Source organism: Pseudophryne corroboree, chromosome 5 (assembly GCF_028390025.1).
Source record: "Pseudophryne corroboree isolate aPseCor3 chromosome 5, aPseCor3.hap2, whole genome shotgun sequence".
Classification (NCBI taxonomy): Eukaryota; Metazoa; Chordata; class Amphibia; order Anura; family Myobatrachidae; genus Pseudophryne; species Pseudophryne corroboree.
This window is the reverse complement of record NC_086448.1, coordinates 837,216,840-837,243,051: the sequence shown is the minus strand read 5'-3', so window position 1 is coordinate 837,243,051 and position 26,212 is coordinate 837,216,840. Positions and strand designations below refer to the sequence as shown.

Genomic DNA, 26,212 nt, shown 5'->3' with positions numbered 1-26,212 from the left:
ATATCTGTATTACACGTGTGTGTGCTCACTCTGTGTATATCTGTATTACACGTGTGTGTGCTCACTCTGTGTATATCTGTATTACACGTGTGTGTGCTCACTCTGTGTATATCTGTATTACACGTGTGTGTGCTCACTCTGTGTATATCTGTATTACACGTGTGTGTGCTCACTCTGTGTATATCTGTATTACACGTGTGTGTGCTCACTCTGTGTATATCTGTATTACACGTGTGTGCGCTCACTCTGTGTATATCTGTATTACACGTGTGTGTGCTCACTCTGTGTATATCTGTATTACATGTATGTGCTCAGTGTCTCCATGTTACGTGTATGTGCTCAGTGTATATCTGTATTACATGTATGTGCTCACTCAGTGTGTATCTGTATTACATGTGTGTGTGCTCACTCTGTGTATATCTGTATTACATGTATGTGCTCACTCAGTGTGTATCTGTATTACATGTATGTGCTCACTCAGTGTTTATCTGTATTACATGTATGTGCTCACTCAGTGTCTCCATGTTACGTGTATGTGCTCAGTGTATATCTGTATTACATGTATGTGCTCACTCAGTGTGTATCTGTATTACATGTATGTGCTCACTCAGTGTCTCCATGTTACGTGTATGTGCTCAGTGTATATCTGTATTACATGTATGTGCTCAGTGTCTCCATGTTACGTGTATGTGCTCAGTGTATATCTGTATTACATGTATGTGCTCACTCAGTGTGTATCTGTATTACATGTATGTGCTCACTCAGTGTATATCTGTATTACATGTATGTGCTCACTCAGTGTCTCCATGTTACGTGTATGTGCTCAGTGTATATCTGTATTACATGTATGTGCTCACTCAGTGTGTATCTGTATTACATGTATGTGCTCACTCAGTGTTTATCTGTATTACATGTATGTGCTCACTCAGTGTCTCCATGTTACGTGTATGTGCTCAGTGTATATCTGTATTACATGTATGTGCTCAGTGTCTCCATGTTACGTGTATGTGCTCAGTGTATATCTGTATTACATGTATGTGCTCACTCAGTGTCTCCATGTTACGTGTATGTGCTCAGTGTATATCTGTATTACATGTATGTGCTCAGTGTCTCCATGTTACGTGTATGTGCTCAGTGTATATCTGTATTACATGTATGTGCTCACTCGGTGTGTATCTGTATTACATGTATGTGCTCACTCTGTGTATATCTGTATTACATGTGTGTGTGCTCACTGTGTATATCTGTATTACATGTGTGTGCTCACTCTGTGTATATCTGTATTACATGTGTGTGCTCACTCTGTGTATATCTGTATTACATGTATGTGCTCACTCAGTGTCTCCATGTTACGTGTATGTGCTCAGTGTATATCTGTATTACATGTATGTGCTCACTCAGTGTGTATCTGTATTACATGTATGTGCTCACTCAGTGTTTATCTGTATTACATGTATGTGCTCACTCAGTGTCTCCATGTTACGTGTATGTGCTCAGTGTATATCTGTATAACATGTATGTGCTCAGTGTCTCCATGTTACGTGTATGTGCTCAGTGTATATCTGTATTACATGTATGTGCTCACTCAGTGTGTATCTGTATTACATGTATGTGCTCACTCAGTGTATATCTGTATTACGTGTATGTGCTCACTCAGTGTCTCCATGTTACGTGTATGTGCTCAGTGTATATCTGTATTACATGTATGTGCTCACTCAGTGTGTATCTGTATTACATGTATGTGCTCACTCAGTGTCTCCATGTTACGTGTATGTGCTCAGTGTATATCTGTATTACATGTATGTGCTCAGTGTCTCCATGTTACGTGTATGTGCTCAGTGTATATCTGTATTACATGTATGTGCTCACTCGGTGTGTATCTGTATTACATGTATGTGCTCACTCTGTGTATATCTGTATTACATGTGTGTGTGCTCACTCTGTGTATATCTGTATTACATGTGTGTGCTCACTCTGTATATCTGTATTACATGTGTGTGCTCACTCTGTGTATATCTGTATTACACGTGTGTGTGCTCACTCTGTGTATATCTGTATTACACGTGTGTGTGCTCACTCTGTGTATATCTGTATTACACGTGTGTGTGCTCACTCTGTGTATATCTGTATTACATGTGTGTGTGTGCTCACTCTGTGTATATCTGTATTACATGTGTGTGTGCTCACTCTGTGTATATCTGTATTACATGTGTGTGTGCTCACTCTGTGTATATCTGTATTACATGTGTGTGTGTGTGTGTGTGTGTGTGTGTGTGTGTGTGTGTGTGTGTGTGTGTGTGTGTGCTCACTCTGTGTATATCTGTATTACATGTGTGTGTGTGTGCTCACTCTGTATATATCTGTATTACATGTGTGTGTGTGTGTGTGTGTGTGTGTGTGTGCTCACTCTGTGTATATCTGTATTACATGTGTGTGTGCTCACTCTGTGTATATCTGTATTACATGTGTGTGTGCTCACTCTGTGTATATCTGTATTACATGTGTGTGTGTGCTCACTCTGTGTATATCTGTATTACATGTGTGTGTGCTCACTCTGTGTATATCTGTATTACATGTGTGTGTGTGCTCACTCTGTGTATATCTGTATTACATGTGTGTGTGCTCACTCTGTGTATATCTGTATTACATGTGTGTGTGTGCTCACTCTGTGTATATCTGTATTACATGTGTGTGTGTGTGCTCACTCTGTGTATATCTGTATTACATGTGTGTGTGCTCACTCTGTGTATATCTGTATTACATGTGTGTGTGCTCACTCTGTGTATATCTGTATTACATGTGTGTGTGCTCACTCTGTGTATATCTGTATTACATGTGTGTGTGCTCACTCTGTGTATATCTGTATTACATGTGTGTGTGCTCACTCTGTGTATATCTGTATTACATGTGTGTGTGCTCACTCTGTGTATATCTGTATTACATGTGTGTGTGCTCACTCTGTGTATATCTGTATTACATGTGTGTGTGCTCACTCTGTGTATATCTGTATTACATGTGTGTGTGCTCACTCTGTGTATATCTGTATTACATGTGTGTGTGCTCACTCTGTGTATATCTGTATTACATGTGTGTGTGCTCACTCTGTGTATATCTGTATTACATGTGTGTGTGCTCACTCTGTGTATATCTGTATTACATGTGTGTGTGCTCACTCTGTGTATATCTGTATTACATGTGTGTGCTCACTCTGTGTATATCTGTATTACATGTGTGTGTGCTCACTCTGTGTATATCTGTATTACACGTGTGTGTGCTCACTCTGTGTATATCTGTATTACACGTGTGTGTGCTCACTCTGTGTATATCTGTATTACACGTGTGTGTGCTCACTCTGTGTATATCTGTATTACACGTGTGTGTGCTCACTCTGTGTATATCTGTATTACACGTGTGTGTGCTCACTCTGTGTATATCTGTATTACACGTGTGTGTGCTCACTCTGTGTATATCTGTATTACACGTGTGTGTGCTCACTCTGTGTATATCTGTATTACACGTGTGTGTGTGTGTGCTCACTCTGTGTATATCTGTATTACACGTGTGTGTGTGTGTGTGCTCACTCTGTGTATATCTGTATTACACGTGTGTGTGTGTGCTCACTCTGTGTATATCTGTATTACACGTGTGTGTGTGTGTGCTCACTCTGTGTATATCTGTATTACACGTGTGTGTGTGTGCTCACTCTGTGTATATCTGTATTACATGTATGTGCTCACTCAGTGTCTCCATGTTACGTGTATGTGCTCAGTGTATATCTGTATTACATGTATGTGCTCACTCAGTGTGTATCTGTATTACATGTATGTGCTCACTCAGTGTTTATCTGTATTACATGTATGTGCTCACTCAGTGTCTCCATGTTACGTGTATGTGCTCAGTGTATATCTGTATTACATGTATGTGCTCAGTGTCTCCATGTTACGTGTATGTGCTCAGTGTATATCTGTATTACATGTATGTGCTCACTCAGTGTCTCCATGTTACGTGTATGTGCTCAGTGTATATCTGTATTACATGTATGTGCTCAGTGTCTCCATGTTACGTGTATGTGCTCAGTGTATATCTGTATTACATGTATGTGCTCACTCGGTGTGTATCTGTATTACATGTATGTGCTCACTCTGTGTATATCTGTATTACATGTGTGTGTGCTCACTCTGTGTATATCTGTATTACATGTGTGTGCTCACTCTGTGTATATCTGTATTACATGTGTGTGCTCACTCTGTGTATATCTGTATTACATGTATGTGCTCACTCAGTGTCTCCATGTTACGTGTATGTGCTCAGTGTATATCTGTATTACATGTATGTGCTCACTCAGTGTGTATCTGTATTACATGTATGTGCTCACTCAGTGTTTATCTGTATTACATGTATGTGCTCACTCAGTGTCTCCATGTTACGTGTATGTGCTCAGTGTATATCTGTATTACATGTATGTGCTCAGTGTCTCCATGTTACGTGTATGTGCTCAGTGTATATCTGTATTACATGTATGTGCTCACTCAGTGTGTATCTGTATTACATGTATGTGCTCACTCAGTGTATATCTGTATTACGTGTATGTGCTCACTCAGTGTCTCCATGTTACGTGTATGTGCTCAGTGTATATCTGTATTACATGTATGTGCTCACTCAGTGTGTATCTGTATTACATGTATGTGCTCACTCAGTGTCTCCATGTTACGTGTATGTGCTCAGTGTATATCTGTATTACATGTATGTGCTCAGTGTCTCCATGTTACGTGTATGTGCTCAGTGTATATCTGTATTACATGTATGTGCTCACTCGGTGTGTATCTGTATTACATGTATGTGCTCACTCTGTGTATATCTGTATTACATGTGTGTGTGCTCACTCTGTGTATATCTGTATTACATGTGTGTGCTCACTCTGTATATCTGTATTACATGTGTGTGCTCACTCTGTGTATATCTGTATTACACGTGTGTGTGCTCACTCTGTGTATATCTGTATTACACGTGTGTGTGCTCACTCTGTGTATATCTGTATTACACGTGTGTGTGCTCACTCTGTGTATATCTGTATTACATGTGTGTGTGTGCTCACTCTGTGTATATCTGTATTACATGTGTGTGTGCTCACTCTGTGTATATCTGTATTACATGTGTGTGTGCTCACTCTGTGTATATCTGTATTACATGTGTGTGTGTGTGTGTGTGTGTGTGTGTGTGTGTGTGTGTGTGTGTGTGCTCACTCTGTGTATATCTGTATTACATGTGTGTGTGTGTGTGTGCTCACTCTGTGTATATCTGTATTACATGTGTGTGTGTGTGTGTGTGTGTGTGTGTGTGTGCTCACTCTGTGTATATCTGTATTACATGTGTGTGTGCTCACTCTGTGTATATCTGTATTACATGTGTGTGTGCTCACTCTGTGTATATCTGTATTACATGTGTGTGTGTGCTCACTCTGTGTATATCTGTATTACATGTGTGTGTGCTCACTCTGTGTATATCTGTATTACATGTGTGTGTGTGCTCACTCTGTGTATATCTGTATTACATGTGTGTGTGTGTGCTCACTCTGTGTATATCTGTATTACATGTGTGTGTGTGCTCACTCTGTGTATATCTGTATTACATGTGTGTGTGTGTGCTCACTCTGTGTATATCTGTATTACATGTGTGTGTGCTCACTCTGTGTATATCTGTATTACATGTGTGTGTGCTCACTCTGTGTATATCTGTATTACATGTGTGTGTGCTCACTCTGTGTATATCTGTATTACATGTGTGTGTGCTCACTCTGTGTATATCTGTATTACATGTGTGTGTGCTCACTCTGTGTATATCTGTATTACATGTGTGTGTGCTCACTCTGTGTATATCTGTATTACATGTGTGTGTGCTCACTCTGTGTATATCTGTATTACATGTGTGTGTGCTCACTCTGTGTATATCTGTATTACATGTGTGTGTGCTCACTCTGTGTATATCTGTATTACATGTGTGTGTGCTCACTCTGTGTATATCTGTATTACATGTGTGTGTGCTCACTCTGTGTATATCTGTATTACATGTGTGTGTGCTCACTCTGTGTATATCTGTATTACATGTGTGTGTGCTCACTCTGTGTATATCTGTATTACATGTGTGTGCTCACTCTGTGTATATCTGTATTACATGTGTGTGTGCTCACTCTGTGTATATCTGTATTACACGTGTGTGTGCTCACTCTGTGTATATCTGTATTACACGTGTGTGTGCTCACTCTGTGTATATCTGTATTACACGTGTGTGTGCTCACTCTGTGTATATCTGTATTACACGTGTGTGTGCTCACTCTGTGTATATCTGTATTACACGTGTGTGTGCTCACTCTGTGTATATCTGTATTACACGTGTGTGTGCTCACTCTGTGTATATCTGTATTACACGTGTGTGTGCTCACTCTGTGTATATCTGTATTACACGTGTGTGTGTGTGCTCACTCTGTGTATATCTGTATTACACGTGTGTGTGTGTGTGTGCTCACTCTGTGTATATCTGTATTACACGTGTGTGTGTGTGCTCACTCTGTGTATATCTGTATTACACGTGTGTGTGTGTGTGTGCTCACTCTGTGTATATCTGTATTACACGTGTGTGTGTGTGTGTGCTCACTCTGTGTATATCTGTATTACACGTGTGTGTGTGTGTGTGCTCACTCTGTGTATATCTGTATTACACGTGTGTGTGTGCTCACTCTGTGTATATCTGTATTACACGTGTGTGTGTGCTCACTCTGTGTATATCTGTATTACACGTGTGTGTGTGTGCTCACTCTGTGTATATCTGTATTACACGTGTGTGTGTGTGCTCACTCTGTGTATATCTGTATTACACGTGTGTGTGCTCACTCTGTGTATATCTGTATTACACGTGTGTGTGCTCACTCTGTGTATATCTGTATTACACGTGTGTGCTCACTCTGTGTATATCTGTATTACACGTGTGTGTGCTCACTCTGTGTATATCTGTATTACACGTGTGTGTGCTCACTCTGTGTATATCTGTATTACACGTGTGTGTGCTCACTCTGTGTATATCTGTATTACACGTGTGTGTGCTCACTCTGTGTATATCTGTATTACACGTGTGTGTGCTCACTCTGTGTATATCTGTATTACACGTGTGTGTGCTCACTCTGTGTATATCTGTATTACACGTGTGTGTGCTCACTCTGTGTATATCTGTATTACACGTGTGTGTGCTCACTCTGTGTATATCTGTATTACACGTGTGTGTGCTCACTCTGTGTATATCTGTATTACACGTGTGTGTGCTCACTCTGTGTATATCTGTATTACACGTGTGTGTGCTCACACTGTGTATATCTGTATTACACGTGTGTGTGCTCACTCTGTGTATATCTGTATTACACGTGTGTGTGCTCACTCTGTGTATATCTGTATTACACGTGTGTGTGCTCACTCTGTGTATATCTGTATTACACGTGTGTGTGCTCACTCTGTGTATATCTGTATTACACGTGTGTGTGCTCACTCTGTGTATATCTGTATTACACGTGTGTGTGCTCACTCTGTGTATATCTGTATTACACGTGTGTGTGCTCACTCTGTGTATATCTGTATTACACGTGTGTGTGCTCACTCTGTGTATATCTGTATTACACGTGTGTGTGCTCACTCTGTGTATATCTGTATTACACGTGTGTGTGTGCTCACTCTGTGTATATCTGTATTACACGTGTGTGTGCTCACTCTGTGTATATCTGTATTACACGTGTGTGTGCCCACTCTGTGTATATCTGTATTACACGTGTGTGCCCACTCTGTGTATATCTGTATTACACGTGTGTGCCCACTCTGTGTATATCTGTATTACACGTGTGTGCCCACTCTGTGTATATCTGTATTACACGTGTGTGCCCACTCTGTGTATATCTGTATTACACGTGTGTGCCCACTCTGTGTATATCTGTATTACACGTGTGTGCCCCCATGTCGCTTGTTTGTGTTTCCAGTGACGGTGTTACATGTATGTGCTCATAGGATGTAGCTTGTCACATCTATGTACTGTCTATCCATGTTACATGTGTGTATCAGACAGCGTTGCCTGGGCACGGGACTGTATGCATATAATCAGACTTTGTCTCTCTCCGTGGCACATCTAATAGGGAAGCCCCTTGTAGAAAGCAGTAATGTCCTATAAGCGTGGCTGATACGTGGCTCCCTCTTACAGATCATGTCCACGCTCTTCCCGTCACTGTTCCCACAAGTCACCGAGTCCCTGTGGTTTAACCTGGACCGTCCCTGTGTGGATGAGAATGAACTACAACAACAAGAGCAGCAGCACCAGGCCTGGGTGAGTCATGGGCCCGACGTCGCCCTAGGGAGTATTGTGCCCCATTCTTCAGACCCTAATCTCCGTATTCTCCCCCCACAGCTCCAGAGCATAGCTGAAAAGGACAACAACCTGGTGCCCATAGGAAAGCCCACCTCTGAGGTAAGTGGCTGCTGTAGGGATGTTCTGGGTTACCCCTCCCTCCTGTTCTTCCCTAGCACACTCCAGGTCCTTGGGGGTCATTCCCAGTTGATTGCTCACTAGTTGTTTTTAGCAGCCGTGCAAACGCATAGTCGCCGCCCACGGGGGAGTGTATTTTCTCTTTGCAAGTGTGCGACCGCCTGTGCAGCCGAGCTCTGCAAAAACAGTTTGTGCAGTTTCTGCGCAGTCCTGAACTTACTCAGCCGATGCGATCACATCAGCATGTCCGGGACTGGAATTGACGTCAAACATCCGCCCTGCAAACTCCTGGACACGCCTGCGTTTTTCCAACCACTCCCAGAAAACGGTCAGTTGACACCCACAAACGCCCTCTTCCTGTCAATCACTTTGCGATCGGCCGTGCGAACGGATTCTTCGTTAAATCCATCGCACAGCAACGATCCGCTTTGTACCCGTACTACACACCTGCACATTGCGGTACATGCATAGTTTAGCGTTTTTTTTACCTGATCGCTGCGCTGCGACAATCGGCAGCTAGCGATCAACTCGGAATGACCCCCCTTGTCCCTGTCAGCGTCTTTGCTCACCCATATGCTGGGTACAGGGGGCCTAATTCAGATCTGATCGCAGCAGCAAGTTTGTTAGCTAGTGGGCAAAACCATGTGCACTGCAGGGGGGGCAGATGTAACATGTGCAGAGAGAGTTAGATTTGGGTGGGGTGTGTTCAAACTGAAATCTAAATTGCAGTGTAAAAATAAAGCAGCCAGTATTTACCCCGCACAAAATTTTTTTAACCCACCCAAATCTAAATCTCTCTGCACATGTTACATCTGCCCCCCCTGCAGTGCACATGGTTTTGCTCAGCTGCTAACAAATTTGCTGCTGCGATCAGATCTAAATTACCCCAAGTCACTGAAAGCAGCTGTGCCTTCCCCTGCACTATTCTTACCCCCAGTGCTCCTGTCTCCCCTCAGTGACACTGGCTGCTCCCCCATACGCTGGGTACAGGTCACTGAGAGCTGCTGTGTCTTCCCCTGCACTATACTTACCCCCAGTGCTCCTGTCTCCCCTCAGTGACACTGGCTGCTCCTCCATACGCTGGGTACAGGTCACTGAGAGCTGCTGTGTCTTCCCCTGCACTATCCTTACCCCCAGTGCTCCGGTCTCCCCTCAGTGACACTGGCTGCTCCCCCATACGCTGGGTACAGGTCACTGAGAGCTGCTGTGCCTTCCCCTGCACTATCCTTACCCCCAGTGCTCCTGTCTCCCCTCAGTGACTCTGGCTGCTCCCCCATATGCTGGGTACAGGTCACTGAGAGCTGCTGTGTCTTCCCCTGCACTATCCTTACCCCCAGTGCTTCTGTCTCCCCCTCAGTGACACTGGCTGCTCCCCCATATGCTGGGTACAGGTCACTGAGAGCTGCTGTGTCTTCCCCTGCACTATACTTACCCCCAGTGCTCCTGTCTCCTCTCAGTGACACTGGCTGCTCCCCCATACGCTGGGTACAGGTCACTGAGAGCTGCTGTGTCTTCCCCTGCACTATACTTACCCCCAGTGCTCCTGTCTCCCCTCAGTGACACTGGCTGCTCCCCCATACGCTGGGTACAGGTCACTGAGAGCTGCTGTGTCTTCCCCTGCACTATCCTTACCCCCAGTGCTCCTGTCTCCCCCTCAGTGACACTGGCTGCTCCCCCATACGCTGGGTACAGAGTCACTGAGAGCTGCTGTGTCTTCCCCTGCACTATCCTTACCCCCAGTGCTCCTGTCTCCCCTCAGTGACATTGGCTGCTCCTCCATACGCTGGGTACAGGTCTCTGAGAGCTGCTGTGTTTTCCGCTGCACTATCCTTACCCCCAGTGCTCCTGTCTCCCCTCAGTAACACTGGCTGCTCCTCCATACGCTGGGTACAGGTCACTGAGAGCTGCTGTGTCTTCCCCTGCACTATCCTTACCCCCAGTGCTCCTATCTCCCCTCAGTGACACTGGCTGCTCCTCCATACGCTGGGTACAGAGTCACTGAGAGCTGCTGTGTCTTCCCCTGCACTATCCTTACCCCCAGTGCTCCTGTCTCCCCCTCAGTGACACTGGCTGCTCCTCCATACGCTGGGTACAGAGTCACTGAGAGCTGCTGTGTCTTCCCCTGCACTATCCTTACCCCCAGTGCTCCTGTCTCCTTCCCCTCAGTGACACTGGCTGCTCCCCCATACGCTGGGTACAGGTCACTGAGAGCTGCTGTGTCTTCCCCTGCACTATCCTTACCCCCAGTGCTCCTGTCTCCCCTCAGTGACACTGGCTGCTCCCCCATACGCTGGGTACAGGTCACTGAGAGCTGCTGTGTCTTCCCCTGTACTATCCTTACCCCCAGTGCTCCTGTCTCCCCCTCAGTGACACTGGCTGCTCCCCCATATGCTGGGTACAGGTCACTGAGAGCTGCTGTGTCTTCCCCTGCACTATCCTTACCCCCAGTGCTCCTGTCTCCCCCTCAGTGACACTGGCTGCTCCCCCATACGCTGGGTACAGGTCACTGAGAGCTGCTGTGTCTTCCCCTGCACTATCCTTACCCCCAGTGCTCCTGTCTCCCCCCAGTGACACTGGCTGCTCCTCCATACGCTGGGTACAGAGTCACTGAGCTGCTGTGTCTTCCCCTGCACTATCCTTACCCCCAGTGCTCCTGTCTCTCCTCAGTGACACTGGCTTCTCTCCCATACGCTGGGTACAGGGTCACTGAGAGCTGCTGTGTCTTCCCCTGCACTATCCTTACCCCCAGTGCTCCTGTCTCCCCCTCAGTGACACTGGCTGCTCCCCCATACGCTGGGTACAGGTCACTGAGAGCTGCTGTGCCTTCCCCTGCACTATCCTTACCCCCAGTGCTCCTGTCTCCCCCTCAGTGACACTGGCTGCTCCCCCATACGCTGGGTACAGGTCACTGAGAGCTGCTGTGTCTTCCCCTGCACTATCCTTACCCCCAGTGCTCCAGTCTCCCCCTCAGTGACACTGGCTGCTCCCACATACGCTGGGTACAGGTCACTGAGAGCTGCTGTGTCTTCCCCTGCACTATCCTTACCCCCAGTGCTCCTGTCTCCCCTCAGTGACACTGGCTGCTCCCCCATACACTGGGTACAGAGTCACTGAGAGCTGCTGTGTCTTCCCCTGCACTATCCTTACCCCAGTGCTCCTGTCTCCCCCCAGTGACACTGGCTGCTCCCCCATACGCTGGGTACAGGTCACTGAGAGCTGCTGTGTCTTCCCCTGCACTATCCTTACCCCCAGTGCTCCTGTTTCCCCCTCAGTGACACTGGCTGCTCCCCCATACGCTGGGTACAGGGTCACTGAGAGCTGCTGTGTCTTCCCCTGCACTATCCTTACCCCCAGTGCTCCTGTCTCCCCTCAGTGACACTGGCTGCTCCCCCATACGCTGGGTACAGGTCACTGAGAGCTGCTGTGTCTTCCCCTGCACTATCCTTACCCCCAGTGCTCCTGTCTCCCCTCAGTGACACTGGCTGCTCCCCCATACGCCGGGTACATGTCACTGAGAGCTGCTGTGCCTTCCCCTGCACTATCCTTACCCCCAGTGCTCCTGTCTACTCAGTGACACTGGCTGCTCCCCCATACGCTGGGTACAGAGTCACTGAGAGCTGCTCTGTCTTCCCCTGCACTATCCTTACCCCCAGTGCTCCTGTCTCCCCTCAGTGACACTGGCTGCTCCCCCATACGCTGGGTACAGAGTCACTGAGAGCTGCTGTGTCTTCCCCTGCACTATCCTTACCCTCAGTGCTCCTGTCTCCCCTCAGTGACACTGGCTGCTCCCCCATACGCTAGGTACAGGTCACTGAGAGCTGCTGTGTCTTCCCCTGTACTATCCTTACCCCCAGTGCTCCTGTCTCCCCTCAGTGACACTGGCTGCTCCCCCATACGCTGGGTACAGGTCACTGAGAGCTGCTGTGTCTTCCCCTGCACTATCCTTACCCCCAGTGCTCCTGTCTCTCCTCAGTGACACTGGCTGCTCCCCCATACACTGGGTACAGAGTCACTGAGAGCTGCTGTGTCTTCCCCTGCACTATCCTTACCCCCAGTGCTCCTGTCTCCCCCCAGTGACACTGGCTGCTCCCCCATACGCTGGGTACAGGTCACTGAGAGCTGCTGTGTCTTCCCTTGCACTATCGTTACCCCCAGTGCTCCTGTCTCTCCTCAGTGACACTGGCTGCTCCCCCATACGCTGGGTACAGAGTCACTGAGAGCTGCTGTGTCTTCCCCTGCACTATCCTTACCCCCAGTGCTCCTGTCTCCCCTCAGTGACACTGGCTGCTCCCCCATACGCTAGGTACAGGTCATTGAGAGCTGCTGTGTCTTCCCCTGTACTATCCTTTCCCCCAGTGCTCCTGTCTCCCCCCAGTGACACTGGCTGCTCCCCCATACGCTGGGTACAGGTCACTGAGAGCTGCTGTGTCTTCCCCTGCACTATCCTTACCCCCAGTGCTCCTGTCTCCCCTCAGTGACACTGGCTGCTCCCCCATACGCTGGGTACAGAGTCACTGAGAGCTGCTGTGTCTTCCCCTGCACTATCCTTACCCCCAGTGCTCCTGTCTCCCCTCAGTGACACTGGCTGCTCCCCCATACGCTGGGTACAGAGTCACTGAGAGCTGCTGTGTCTTCCCCTGCACTATCCTTACCCCCAGTGCTCCTGTCTCCCTCTCAGTGACACTGGCTGCTCCCCCATACGCTGGGTACAGGTCACTGAGAGCTGCTGTGTCTTCCCCTGTACTATCCTTACCCCCAGTGCTCCTGTCTCCCCTCAGTGACACTGGCTGCTCCCCCATACGCTGGGTACAGGGTCACTGAGAGCTGCTGTGTTTCCCCTGCACTATCCTTACCCCCAGTGCTCCTGTCTCCCCTCAGTGACACTGGCTGCTCCCCCATACGCTGGGTACAGGTCACTGAGAGCTGCTGTGTCTTCCCCTGCACTATCCTTTCCCCCAGTGCTCCTGTCTCCCCTCAGTGACACTGGCTGCTCCTCCATACGCTGGGTACAGGGTCACTGAGAGCTGCTGTGCCTTCCCCTGCACTATCCTTACCCCCAGTGCTCCTGTCTCCCCTCAGTGACACTGGCTGCTCCCCCATACGCTGGGTACAGGTCACTGAGAGCTGCTGTGTCTTCCCCTGTACTATCCTTACCCCCAGTGCTCCTGTCTCCCCTCAGTGACACTGGCTGCTCCCCCATACGCTGGGTACAGGTCACTGAGAGCTGCTGTGTCTTCCCCTGCACTATCCTTACCCCCAGTGCTCCTGTCTCCCCTCAGTGACACTGGCTGCTCCTCCATACGCTGGGTACAGGGTCACTGAGAGCTGCTGTGCCTTCCCCTGCACTATCCTTACCCCCTGTGCTCCTGTCTCCCCTCAGTGACACTGGCTGCTCCCCCATACGCTGGGTACAGGTCACTGAGAGCTGCTGTGCCTTCCCCTGCACTATCCTTACCCCCAGTGCTCCTGTCTCCCCCCAGTGACACTGGCTGCTCCTCCATACGCTGGGTACAGGTCACTGAGAGCTGCTGTGTCTTCCCCTGTACTATCCTTACCCCCAGTGCTCCTGTCTCCCCTCAGTGACACTGGCTGCTCCTCCATACGCTGGGTACAGGGTCACTGAGAGCTGCTGTGTCTTCCCCTGCACTATCCTTACCCCCAGTGCTCCTGTCTCCCCCCAGTGACACTGGCTGCTCCTCCATACGCTGGGTACAGGTCACTGAGAGCTGCTGTGTCTTCCCCTGTACTATCCTTACCCCCAGTGCTCCTGTCTCCCCTCAGTGACACTGGCTGCTCCTCCATACGCTGGGTACAGGTCACTGAGAGCTGCTGTGTCTTCCCCTGCACTATCCTTACCCCCAGTGCTCCTGTCTCTCCTCAGTGACACTGGCTGCTCCTCCATACGCTGGGTACAGGGTCACTGAGAGCTGCTGTGTCTTCCCCTGCACTATCCTTACCCCCAGTGCTCCTGTCTCCCCCTCAGTGACACTGGCTGCTCCCCCATACGCTGGGTACAGGGTCACTGAGAGCTGCTGTGTCTTCCCCGCCACTATCCTTACCCCCAGTGCTCCTATCTCCCCTCAGTGACACTGGCTGCTCCCCCATACGCTGGGTACAGGTCACTGAGAGCTGCTGTGTCTTCCCCTGCACTATCCTTACCCCCAGTGCTCCTGTCTCTCCTCAGTGACACTGGCTGCTCCTCCATACGCTGGGTACAGGTCACTGAAAGCTGCTGTGTCTTCCCCTGCACTATCCTTACCCCCAGTGCTCCTGTCTCCCCCTCAGTGACACTGGCTGCTCCTCCATACACTGGGTACAGGTCACTGAGAGCTGCTGTGTCTTCCCCTGCACTATCTTTACCCCCAGTGCTCCTGTCTCCCCTCAGTGACACTGGCTGCTCCCCCATACGCTGGGTACAGAGTCACTGAGAGCTGCTGTGTCTTCCCCTGCACTATCCTTACCCCCAGTGCTCCTGTCTCCCCTCAGTGACACTGGCTGCTCCCCCATTCGCTGGTTACAGGGTCACTGAGAGCTGCTGTGTCTTCCCCTGCACTATCCTTACCCCCAGTGCTCCTGTCTCCCCTCAGTGACACTGGCTGCTCCCCCATACGCTGGGTACAGGTCACTGAGAGCTGCTGTGTCTTCCCCTGCACTATCCTTACCCCCAGTTCTCCTGTCTCTCCTCAGTGACACTGGCTGCTCCCCCATACGCTGGGTACAGGTCACTGAGAGCTGCTGTGCCTTCCCCTGCACTATCCTTACCCCCAGTGCTCCTGTCTCCCCTCAGTGATACTGGCTGCTCCTCCATACGCTGGGTACAGGTCACTGAAAGCTGCTGTGTCTTCCCCTGCACTATCCTTACCCCCAGTGCTCCTGTCTCCTCTCAGTGACACTGGCTGCTCCCCCATACGCTGGGTACAGGTCACTGAGAGCTGCTGTGTCTTCCCCTGCACTGTCCTTACCCCCAGTGCTCCTGTCTCCCCTCAGTGACACTGGCTGCTCCCCCATACGCTGGGTACAGAGTCACTGAGAGCTGCTGTGTCTTCCCCTGCACTATCCTTACCCCCAGTGCTCCTGTCTCCCCTCAGTGACACTGGCTGCTCCCCCATACGCTGGGTACAGAGTCACTGAGAGCTGCTGTGTCTTCCCCTGCACTATCCTTACCCCCAGTGCTCCTGTCTCCCCTCAGTGACACTGGCTGCTCCTCCATACGCTGGGTACAGGGTCACTGAGAGCTGCTGTGCCTTCCCCTGCACTATCCTTACCCCCAGTGCTCCTGTCTCCCCTCAGTGACACTGGCTGCTCCCCCTCATACGCTGGGTACAGGTCACTGAGAGCTGCTGTGTTTCCCCTGCACTATCCTTACCCCCAGTGCTCCTGTCTCTCCTCAGTGACACTGGCTGCTCCTCCATACGCTGGGTACAGGGTCACTGAGAGCTGCTGTGTCTTCCCCTGCACTATCCTTACCCCCAGTGCTCCTGTCTCCCCCTCAGTGACACTGGCTGCTCCCCCATACGCTGGGTACAGGGTCACTGAGAGCTGCTGTGTCTTCCCCGCCACTATCCTTACCCCCAGTGCTCCTGTCTCCCCTCAGTGACACTGGCTGCTCCCCCATACGCTGGGTACAGGTCACTGAGAGCTGCTGTGTCTTCCCCTGCACTATCCTTACCCCCAGTGCTCCTGTCTCTCCTCAGTGACACTGGCTGCTCCTCCATACGCTGGGTACAGGTCACTGAAAGCTGCTGTGTCTTCCCCTGCACTATCCTTACCCCCAGTGCTCCTGTCTCCCCTCAGTGACACTGGCTGTTCCCCCATACGCTGGGTACAGGTCACTGAGAGCTGCTGTGTCTTCCCCTGCACTATCCTTACCCCCAGTGCTCCTGTCTCCCCCTCAGTGACACTGGCTGCTCCTCCATACGCTGGGTACAGGTCACTGAGAGCTGCTGTGTCTTCCCCTGCACTATCTTTACTCCCAGTGCTCCTGTCTCCCCTCAGTGACACTGGCTGCTCCCCCATACGCTGGGTACAGAGTCACTGAGAGCTGCTGTGTCTTCCCCTGCACTATCCTTACCCCCAGTGCTCCTGTCTCCCCTCAGTGACACTGGCTGCTCCCCCATACGCTGGTTACAGGGTCACTGAGAGCTGCTGTGTCTTCCCCTGCACTATCCTTACCCCCAGTGCTCCTGTCTCCCCTCAGTGACACTGGCTGCTCCCCCATACGCTGGGTACAGGTCACTGAGAGCTGCTGTGTCTTCCCCTGCACTATCCTTACCCCCAGTGCTCCTGTCTCTCCTCAGTGACACTGGCTGCTCCCCCATACGCTGGGTACAGGTCACTGAGAGCTGCTGTCCCTTCCCCTGCACTATCCTTACCCCCAGTGCTCCTGTCTCCCCTCAGTGATACTGGCTGCTCCTCCATACGCTGGGTACAGGTCACTGAGAGCTGCTGTGTCTTCCCCTGCACTATCCTTACCCCCAGTGCTCCTGTCTCCTCTCAGTGACACTGGCTGCTCCCCCATACGCTGGGTACAGGTCACTGAGAGCTGCTGTGTCTTCCCCTGCACTATCCTTACCCCCAGTGCTCCTGTCTCCCCTCAGTGACACTGGCTGCTCCTCCATACGCTGGGTACAGGTCACTGAGAGCTGCTGTGTCTTCCCCTGCACTATCCTTACCCCCAGTGCTCCTATCTCCCCTCAGTGACACTGGCTGCTCCCCCATACGCTGGGTACAGGTCACTGAGAGCTGCTGTGTCTTCCCCTGCACTATCCTTACCCCCAGTGCTCCTGTCTCCCCTCAGTGACACTGGCTGCTCCCCCATACGCTGGGTACAGGTCACTGAGAGCTGCTGTGCCTTCCCCTGCACTATCCTTACCCCCAGTGCTCCTGTCTCCCCTCAGTGACACTGGCTGCTCCTCCTTACGCTGGGTACAGGTCACTGAGAGCTGCTGTGTCTTCCCCTGTACTATCCTTACCCCCAGTGCTCCTGTCTCCCCTCAGTGACACTGGCTTCTCCTCCATACGCTGGGTACAGGTCACTGAGAGCTGCTGTGTCTTCCCCTGCACTATCCTTACCCCCAGTGCTCCTGTCTCCTGTGTCCCCTCAGTGACACTGGCTGCTCCCCCATACGCTGGGTACAGGTCACTGAGAGCTGCTGTGTCTTCCCCTGCACTATCCTTACCCCCAGTGCTCCTGTCTCCCCTCAGTGACACTGGCTGCTCCCCCATACGCTGGGTACAGGTCACTGAGAGCTGCTGTGTCTTCCCCTGCACTATCCTTACCCCCAGTGCTCCTGTCTCCCCTCAGTGACACTGGCTGCTCCCCCATACACTGGGTACAGGTCACTGAGAGCTGCTGTGCCTTCCCCTGCACTATCCTTACCCCCAGTGCTCCGGTCTCCCCTCAGTGACACTGGCTGTTCCCCCATACACTGGGTACAGGTCACTGAGAGCTGCTGTGCCTTCCCCTGCACTATCCTTACCCCCAGTGCTCCGGTCTCCCCTCAGTGACACTGGCTGTTCCCCCATACACTGGGTACAGGTCACTGAGAGCTGCTGTGTCTTCCCCTGCACTATCCTTACCCCCAGTGCTCCTGTCTCCCCTCAGTGACACTGGCTGCTCCCCCATACGCTGGGTACAGGTCACTGAGAGCTGCTGTGTCTTCCCCTGCACTATCCTTACCCCCAGTGCTCCTGTCTCCCCTCAGTGACACTGGCTGCTCCCCCATACGCTGGGTACAGGTCACTGAGAGCTGCTGTGTCTTCCCCTGCACTATCCTTACCCCCAGTGCTCCTGTCTCCCCTCAGTGACACTGGCTGCTCCTCCATACGCTGGGTACAGGTCACTGAGAGCTGCTGTGTCTTCCCCTGCACTATCCTTACCCCCAGTGCTCCTGTCTCCTTCCCCTCAGTGACACTGGCTGCTCCTCCATACGCTGGATACAGGGTCACTGAGAGCTGCTGTGTCTTCCCCTGCACTATCCTTACCCCCAGTGCTCTTGTCTCCCCTCAGTGACACTGGCTGCTCCCCCATACGCTGGGTACAGGTCACTGAGAGCTGCTGTGTCTTCCCCTGCACTATTCTTACCCCCAGTGCTCCTGTCTCCCCTCAGTGACACTGGCTGCTCCTCCATACGCTGGGTACAGGTCACTGAGAGCTGCTGTGTCTTCCCCTGCACTATCCTTACCCCCAGTGCTCCTGTCTCCTGTGTCCCCTCAGTGACACTGGCTGCTCCCCCATACGCTGGGTACAGGTCACTGAGAGCTGCTGTGTCTTCCCCTGCACTATCCTTACCCCCAGTGCTCCTGTCTCCCCTCAGTGACACTGGCTGCTCCCCCATACGCTGGGTACAGGTCACTGAGAGCTGCTGTGTCTTCCCCTGCACTATCCTTACCCCCAGTGCTCTTGTCTCCCCTCAGTGACACTGGCTGCTCCCCCATACGCTGGGTACAGGTCACTGAGAGCTGCTGTGTCTTCCCCTGCACTATTCTTACCCCCAGTGCTCCTGTCTCCCCTCAGTGACACTGGCTGCTCCTCCATACGCTGGGTACAGGTCACTGAGAGCTGCTGTGTCTTCCGCTGCACTATCCTTACCCCCAGTGCTCCTGTCTCCCCTCAGTGACACTGGCTGCTCCTCCATACGCTGGGTACAGGTCACTGAGAGCTGCTGTGTCTTCCGCTGCACTATCCTTACCCCCAGTGCTCCTGTCTCCCCTCAGTGACACTGGCTGCTCCTCCATACGCTGGGTACAGGTCACTGAGAGCTGCTGTGTCTTCCGCTGCACTATCCTTACCCCCAGTGCTCCTGTCTCCCCTCAGTGACACTGGCTGCTCCCCCATACATTGGGTACAGGTCACTGAGAGCTGCTGTGTCTTCCCCTGCACTATCCTTACCCCCAGTGCTCCTGTCTCCCCTCAGTGACACTGGCTGCTCCCCCATACATTGGGTACAGGTCACTGAGAGCTGCTGTGTCTTCCCCTGCACTATCCTTACCCCCAGTGCTCCTGTCTCCCCTCAGTGACACTGGCTGCTCCTCCATACGCTGGGTACAGGTCACTGAGAGCTGCTGTGCCTTCCCCTGCACTATTCTTACCCCCAGTGCTCCTGTCCTCCTGTCTCCCCTCAGTGACACTGGCTGCTCCTTTATACGCTGGGTACAGGTCACTGAGAGCTGCTGTGTCTTCCCCTGCACTATTCTTACCCCCAGTGCTCCTGTCTCCCCCTCAGTGACACTGGCTGCTCCTCCATACGCTGGGTACAGGTCACTGAGAGCTGCTGTGTCTTCCCCTGCACTATCCTTACCCCCAGTGCTCCGGTCTCCTCTCAGTGATTTTCCTCTTGCACAGGATTACTGACTTAAAGTGTGAGCTCCCTAAATTGCTCATCACTGTAACTTTACTTAGAGACTTTGTGAAGTTGAGGACTTGCTCAGGAATAAATGAGAAGTATGTGACATGACGGCGGTTTGGAGGAGGGGTGCGCTGCCCTCGCGTGATATCTCCTTCTCCTTTGCGGGACAGGTAGTGTGCTCTCCTGAGGTGTCATTACACATCCCTCCTGTCTGGGTAATAACCTGGCTTTCTTTTGTTTCCCAGCCCTATGATGAGGAGGAAGAGGAAGATGACGAGGACGATGAAGACAGCGAGGAAGACTCTGAGGATGATGAGGATATGCAGGACATGGATGAGATGAATGACTACAATGAGTCTCCTGATGACGGGGAGATTGAGGTGAGTGACAGGGAATCTACCTATAGGAAGCAATGTACCTCTACCTCTGTGATCTGACGTTCTCTCCTCTTCCCTAGGCCGACATGGAGGGAGCGGAGCAGGATCAGGACCAGTGGATGATCTAGCAGATCCCTTGGCTTGTCATGAAGCGATCCCTGTGTCTGTGTACCTGCAGCTGCGTTCACTGAGCGCCGGAGACCGCCCGCTTGTGCCATGTATATATTCTGTAGCAGTATTATAATACGGAGGGCGGCAGAGCCCCGCGGGACTAACGGGGAAGATTAGCCTCTGGCGCAAGATGATTTTCTTCTGTATCTTCGGTGAGACCTGTTCTGCGCTGCTCCAGCTGTGATGATCAGACTACGGCAGATGGCGTCCAGATGTGAGCGGTCTGCGGCTGCGTGTACCCTCTTCTTTCCTTACAGCTGCATATTACATGTTTCATGTGACCTGCGTCTAGAGCATGTGCCGGGTAGGGAATGGGTTAAAGCCTAAACTCGTGTGGACCTTTTTTGGATTTGTTTTTTAAGGGCTTAAATGTGCAAGAAAACCAGAAATGGACTATTTTTATAAGTGCTACCCCCCAGCCGCAGCCCTTGGCAAGGGGTGGTCGTGAGGGTCTTCAGGCAGCTCAAGGTCATTTTGGTTTGTATGGATTAGTACGTGTACCCTGGCAGCGGGGGCGGACATAGACTGTGCCCTCCGTACAGCCGGCTGCACTAGACGTGTCTGTCTGTGTATGTACATGACATCATATGTTAGGAAATGCTTAGATATAGGACATGTTCTCGCACTTTGTGTCTCTTCTGCACATTGAACGCCTACACAGGTTTTTGGGGTCCGTGTGTCATATGTGAGTATTTTTACCATGATTTGCCGCGTTGGGATAGCGGGAGTCGCATCAAGTATATCGGGTTTGTAATAAACATTTTCATTTTTATGTCATTTGACGTTTACTTGCGCAGAGAACATCAGTGCTTCATGTGACCGTGTTCCAGGTAATGCAGGCTTTCCAATTCAGTCCTCAGGGCACCATAACAGTACGGGTTTTAAGGACATCCTGCTTAAACATAGGTGACTTAATTAGTACCACAGTCAGTTTGATTTTAACCGTCTGTGCTCAGGCGTGGATATCCTTAATACCTGGACTGCTAGAGTGTTGTGACTGTTTTGGAAGCAGTATGGTAATAGCTACAAAAGTAACATTTGGTAACATGAAAAGATGACATGTCCTATTCTCTGAAGTTCTTGCACAAACGCCATTGTGTCACGGATGTCCACTGCGTATCTGAACGAATGTAGGACACATAGGAATTCACGCTGGAGGGCAGCACCAGGCCAGGCAGTTATATAAATACTGGCCAAACGACCCTGATCAGGTTACCCACAATCTGTGCCCCTGCTACGTGTTTTGGGACGTGCGTATAAACCCCTGTACAGAAGTCTGTCATTTACAGTATACCATCGCCCTGGGGGGATGCGGTCAGGATGCTGCCGGACGGAATCTCGGCGGTCGAAATACCGACGCCGGAATCCCGACCGCCACAATCCCGACATATTCTCCCTCCGTGGGTGTCCACGACACCCATAGAGGGAGAATATAATAGTGTGCCGAGCGTAGCGAGGCACCGTGCCCGCAGCGTGGCGAGCGAAGCAAGCCCGCAAGGGGCTTCGTTCCGCTCACCACCCCTGTCGGGATTGTGTGGTCGGGATTCCGGCGTCGGTATTTTGACCGCCGGGATTCCGACCGGCGGCAATTAGTACTGATCCCGCCCTGGGCATGGTAACGTGGTAGCAGTGTGCTGCTACACTCTGTGTAAATGAAGCATCATTAAGGGAAACCCCCCCCCCTCTGTGCGTCGTGCATTTATGATTAGACGCCATATGTTATTATTTTTCAGGGATTTTATAATAGTCTTTTATATGTTTACATGCATTGTAGCTGAAGCCCCTGGACACAGACCGAGGCTGCCCCCGGCGAACCGTAACATCTTTTCTGCAGCAGGGTACACTGGTATCCCACAGGGAATAACATCGGGGTGTAGAGTAGGATCTTGATCCGAGGCACCAACAGGCTCAAAGCTTTGCCTGTTCCCAAGATGCTCAGCGCCGCCTCCTCTATAATCCTGCCTCCGTGCACAGGAGCTCAGTTTGTAAGTTGGTGCCTGCAGTGCAGGCAGATAACAGGCAGGGTTGCTCCAGCAGCCCTAAGAAGAGCTATTTTTAAGAAGATAGAAGACTTCAAGGGCTGCAGCAGAGGCACTGTAGTGCTAGATATCATTCTGATATCTCCTGCTGCAGCTCCATCACCTTCCCCAGCGGCGCTGTATACTCCCGCGTCCCTGGTGGCTGGGTACTTACAGTGGAGGCTCCGGTTCTCCACCCAGGGCGCACACACTAACCGAAGTTCTCCGGGATAACGTGGCCACACTCAGGGAGGAGGTAAGGGGGTCCTCCAGGCGGGACCCGCTGGAAATCGCGAACCGGCGCGGCCAGTAGGAGGCGGGCCACGTGCGCTGGCGTGTACACTGTGGCCATACAGGGACCCCACTAGACCACCAGGGCAAGGGCACAGGTCGGATTAGGCTATAATCTGTTTTATTAAGGCCCGCAACACCCGGTGGTGATGTCCAGCAAGGGGATAAGGCTCTGGCCTGTAACCCCTCCCCCAGCCCCTGGTCGTTATTTAGAGTAAATGTTCCCGCCCTGGAGCTGCATCTCTCTCCCTCACTCGCTGTCAGCGTTTGGGCGCCATTACACACAGCTGCGCTGATTCTGGGACTGCTGGGTGATGCCTCCTCTGTAAAGCCGCCTGCATCATCAGCGCTGTGCATTTACAGGACATTTAACATGTCGTTTAGACAGTGTTAGTTAAGAACAAGTGCATACTTCAGGGTTATGTAGTACAAGTACCCTGTGATATACATTTAGTTTTTACTGGATGTATATCACACAGTATATTACTGTTTATATACACTGCTCACAATAATAAAGGGAACACTTAAACAACACAATGTAACTCCAAGTCAATCACACTTCTGTGAAATCAAACTGTCCACTTAGGAAGCAACACTGATTGACAATCAATGTCACATGCTGTTGTGCAAATGGAATAGACAACAGGTGGAAATTATAGGCAATTAGCAAGACATCCTCAATAAAGGAGTTGTTCTGCAGGTGGTGACCACAGACCACTTCTCAGCTCCTATGCTTTCTGGCTGATGTTTTGGTCACTTTTGAAAGCTGGCGGTGCTTTCACTCTAGTGGTAGCATGAGACGGAGTCTACGACCCACACAAGTGGCTCAGGTAGTGCAGCTCATCCAGGATGGCACATCAATGCGAGCTGTGGCAAGAAGGTTTGCTGTGTCTGGCAGCGTAGTGTCCAGAGCATGTAGGCGCTACCAGGGGACAGGTCAGTACATCAGGAGACGTGTAGGAGGGCAACAACCCAGCAGCAGGACCGCTATCTCCGCCTTTGTGCAAGGAGGAGCACTGCCAGAGCCCTGCAAAATGACCTCCAGCAAGCCACAAATGTGCATGTGTCTACTCAAACGATCAGAAACGGACTCCATGAGGGGGGTATGAGGGTCCGACGTCCACAGGTGGGGGTTGTGCTTACAACCCAACACCGTGCAGGACGTTTGGCATTTGCCAGAGAACACTAAGATTGGCAAATTCGCCATCTTCACAGATGAAAGCAGGTTCTCACTGAGCACATGTGACAGAGTCTGGAGACGCCAAGGAGAACGTTCTGCTGCCTGCAACATCCTCCAGCATGACCGGTTTGGCAGTGGGTCAGTAATGGTGTGGGATGGCATTTCTTTGGGGGGCCGCACAGCCCTCCATGTGCTCGCCAGAGGTAGCCTGACTGTCATTAGGTACCAAGATGAGATCCTCAGACCCCTTGTGAGACCATATGCTGGTGCGGTTGGCCCTGGGTTCCTCCTAATGCAAGACAATGCTAGACCTCATGTGGCTGGAGTGTGTCAGCAGTTCCTGCAAGACGTAGGCATTGATGCTATGGACTGGCCCGCCCGTTCCCCAGACCTGAATCCAATTGAGCACATCTTGGACATCATGTCTCGCTCCATCCACCAATGCCACGTTGCACCACAGACTCCAGGAGTTGGCGGATGCTTTAGTCCAGGTCTGGGAGAAGATCCCTCAGGAGATCATCCGTCACCTCATCAGGAGCATGCCCAGGCGTTGTAGGGAGGGAGGTCATACAGGCACGTGGAGGCCACACACACTACTGAGCCTCATTTTGACTTGTTTTAAGGACATTACATCAAAGTTGGATCAGCCTGTAGTGTGTTTTTCCACTTTCATTTTGAGGGTGACTCCAAATCCAGACCTCCATGGGTTAATAAATTTGATTTCCATTGATAATTTGTGTGTGATTTTGTTGTCAGCACATTCAACTATGTAAAGAACAAAGTATTTAATACGAATATTTCATTCATTCAGATCTAGGATGTGTTATTTTAGTGTTCCCTTTATTTTTTTGAGCAGTGTAAATGGCTTTACTCAGTAATAGTATTGCTTGTCCAGTGCAGTTTTATTGTTTGTCATAATTCCTGCATTGTGTGTGTGTGTGCATATAGCTGCTGAGTGATCTCCACTCCGTGTATCTCACTCCTACTGCTATCCCTATATTCTGTGTCCTGAGGGGGCTCCGTGCGTCAGGGTTATTAGATAATATAGGTATTTCACAGGATATACGTATTTTGTATTTTTCTCTGTGTTTTTCAGTCCCATTTTACCTCAGAAATCCTCTGTTTGTGCTGTCGCACTGCACGGGGGGTTTGTGTTAGGTATTCTATCTCCTGATATTGGGGGTCATTCCGACCCGATCGCTCGCCGCAGTTTGGCGCAGCGATCGCGTCGGAACTGTGCATGCGCCGGCGCATGGCAGTCATCGGTGCCCAGCGATCGCCTCTGAGACAGAGGCGGTCGCTTGGCGCGAGGGGGCTGAACGGCGGCGTGGCCGGACCGTTGGGGGGGCCGTGGCGCGGTGGCTGCGTGACGTCAGCGATACACAACTCCCGGCCAGCCGCAGGACCTGCGCTGGCCGTGAGTTACTCCACAGATACAGAGGCATCTATCATCTGTGCGATGCTTTTGTATTTGTGCGAGGGGGGGGCCGGCACTGACATGCGGGGCGGGCTAGCCCTGTGCTGGGCGTCCCCCCGCATGTCTGGAGACATGATCGTAGCTGTGCTAAATTTAGCACAGCTACGATCAACTCGGAATGACCCCCCTTTGTATTGTCACCCGTGGTTTACGCTTTCATATTATGTCAGCTACAGGGGGCGATGGGTCTGGGGCTGATACCGCTGTGCGCGGTTATGAAGTCCCAGATGCTTTAGAGGATAACATGGCTGCGCAGGGTTCAGGTTTTGGGGGTTCTGTACCCCCCAGTCAGTTTGTAACAACGGAGGCACATCGGGGCCCACCTTGGACTGCCTTTTCTAATTTACTGACTATGCTGGTAACTAGACTTGTGCCCCCTATGGGACCCTCCTGTGCCTTATCAGCCTTATATGGTCCCTGCGGTTATTCCACCATGGACAGATGCTCTGTCCACTCAGTTACAGCACTTGAATAACTCTTTGGATAAACGTATTCCTGACCCTCGCCCGCCTAAGACTAAACCTAAGAAGTCCTCTAAGCGGGCTGTTACTTCCTCTCAATCCACACATGTTCCGTAAACTTCTTCCGATGAAGATGGCGTGTCTACTGACCCCCACAGACTCTGATCATGACGTTTCTGATGGGGAATCTGTTTCACGGGTGGATGTTCCTGATCTCTCAGAGACTATCAGGCTAGTCTTTAGATTAATGATCCTCATCCTGCTACTACATCTAAGAAACCGGACAGGTTCAAACGTCAGAAGGTTACTAAATTGGTTTTACCTCATTCTGACCATTTGGTTGACATGCGTCAGGAGTCCTGGGAGAACCCAGGA

At 50.9% G+C, this 26,212-nt stretch overlaps 1 protein-coding gene across 2 annotated transcripts in view; it reads left to right on the top strand.

Moving 5' to 3' along the window:
• ANAPC15 (anaphase promoting complex subunit 15) overlaps window positions 1–21,182 on the top strand; it is a 31,843-nt gene extending 10,661 nt beyond the window's left edge. Inside the window, exons 1-5 of one of the 2 annotated variants that reach the window (XM_063924596.1) lie at window positions 4,662–4,681; window positions 8,233–8,355; window positions 8,437–8,496; window positions 20,108–20,242; window positions 20,320–21,182. In XM_063924596.1, the coding sequence (XP_063780666.1) occupies window positions 8,236–8,355; window positions 8,437–8,496; window positions 20,108–20,242; window positions 20,320–20,367 (363 nt within the window). In that variant the 5' untranslated portion in view covers window positions 4,662–4,681; window positions 8,233–8,235 and the 3' untranslated portion in view covers window positions 20,368–21,182. Of the gene's footprint in view, window positions 1–4,661; window positions 4,682–8,232; window positions 8,356–8,436; window positions 8,497–20,107; window positions 20,243–20,319 lie in introns of those variants that run through there. The other variant, XM_063924595.1, reaches the window with a different exon arrangement.
• The last annotated feature ends 5,030 nt before the right edge of the window (window positions 21,183–26,212 follow it).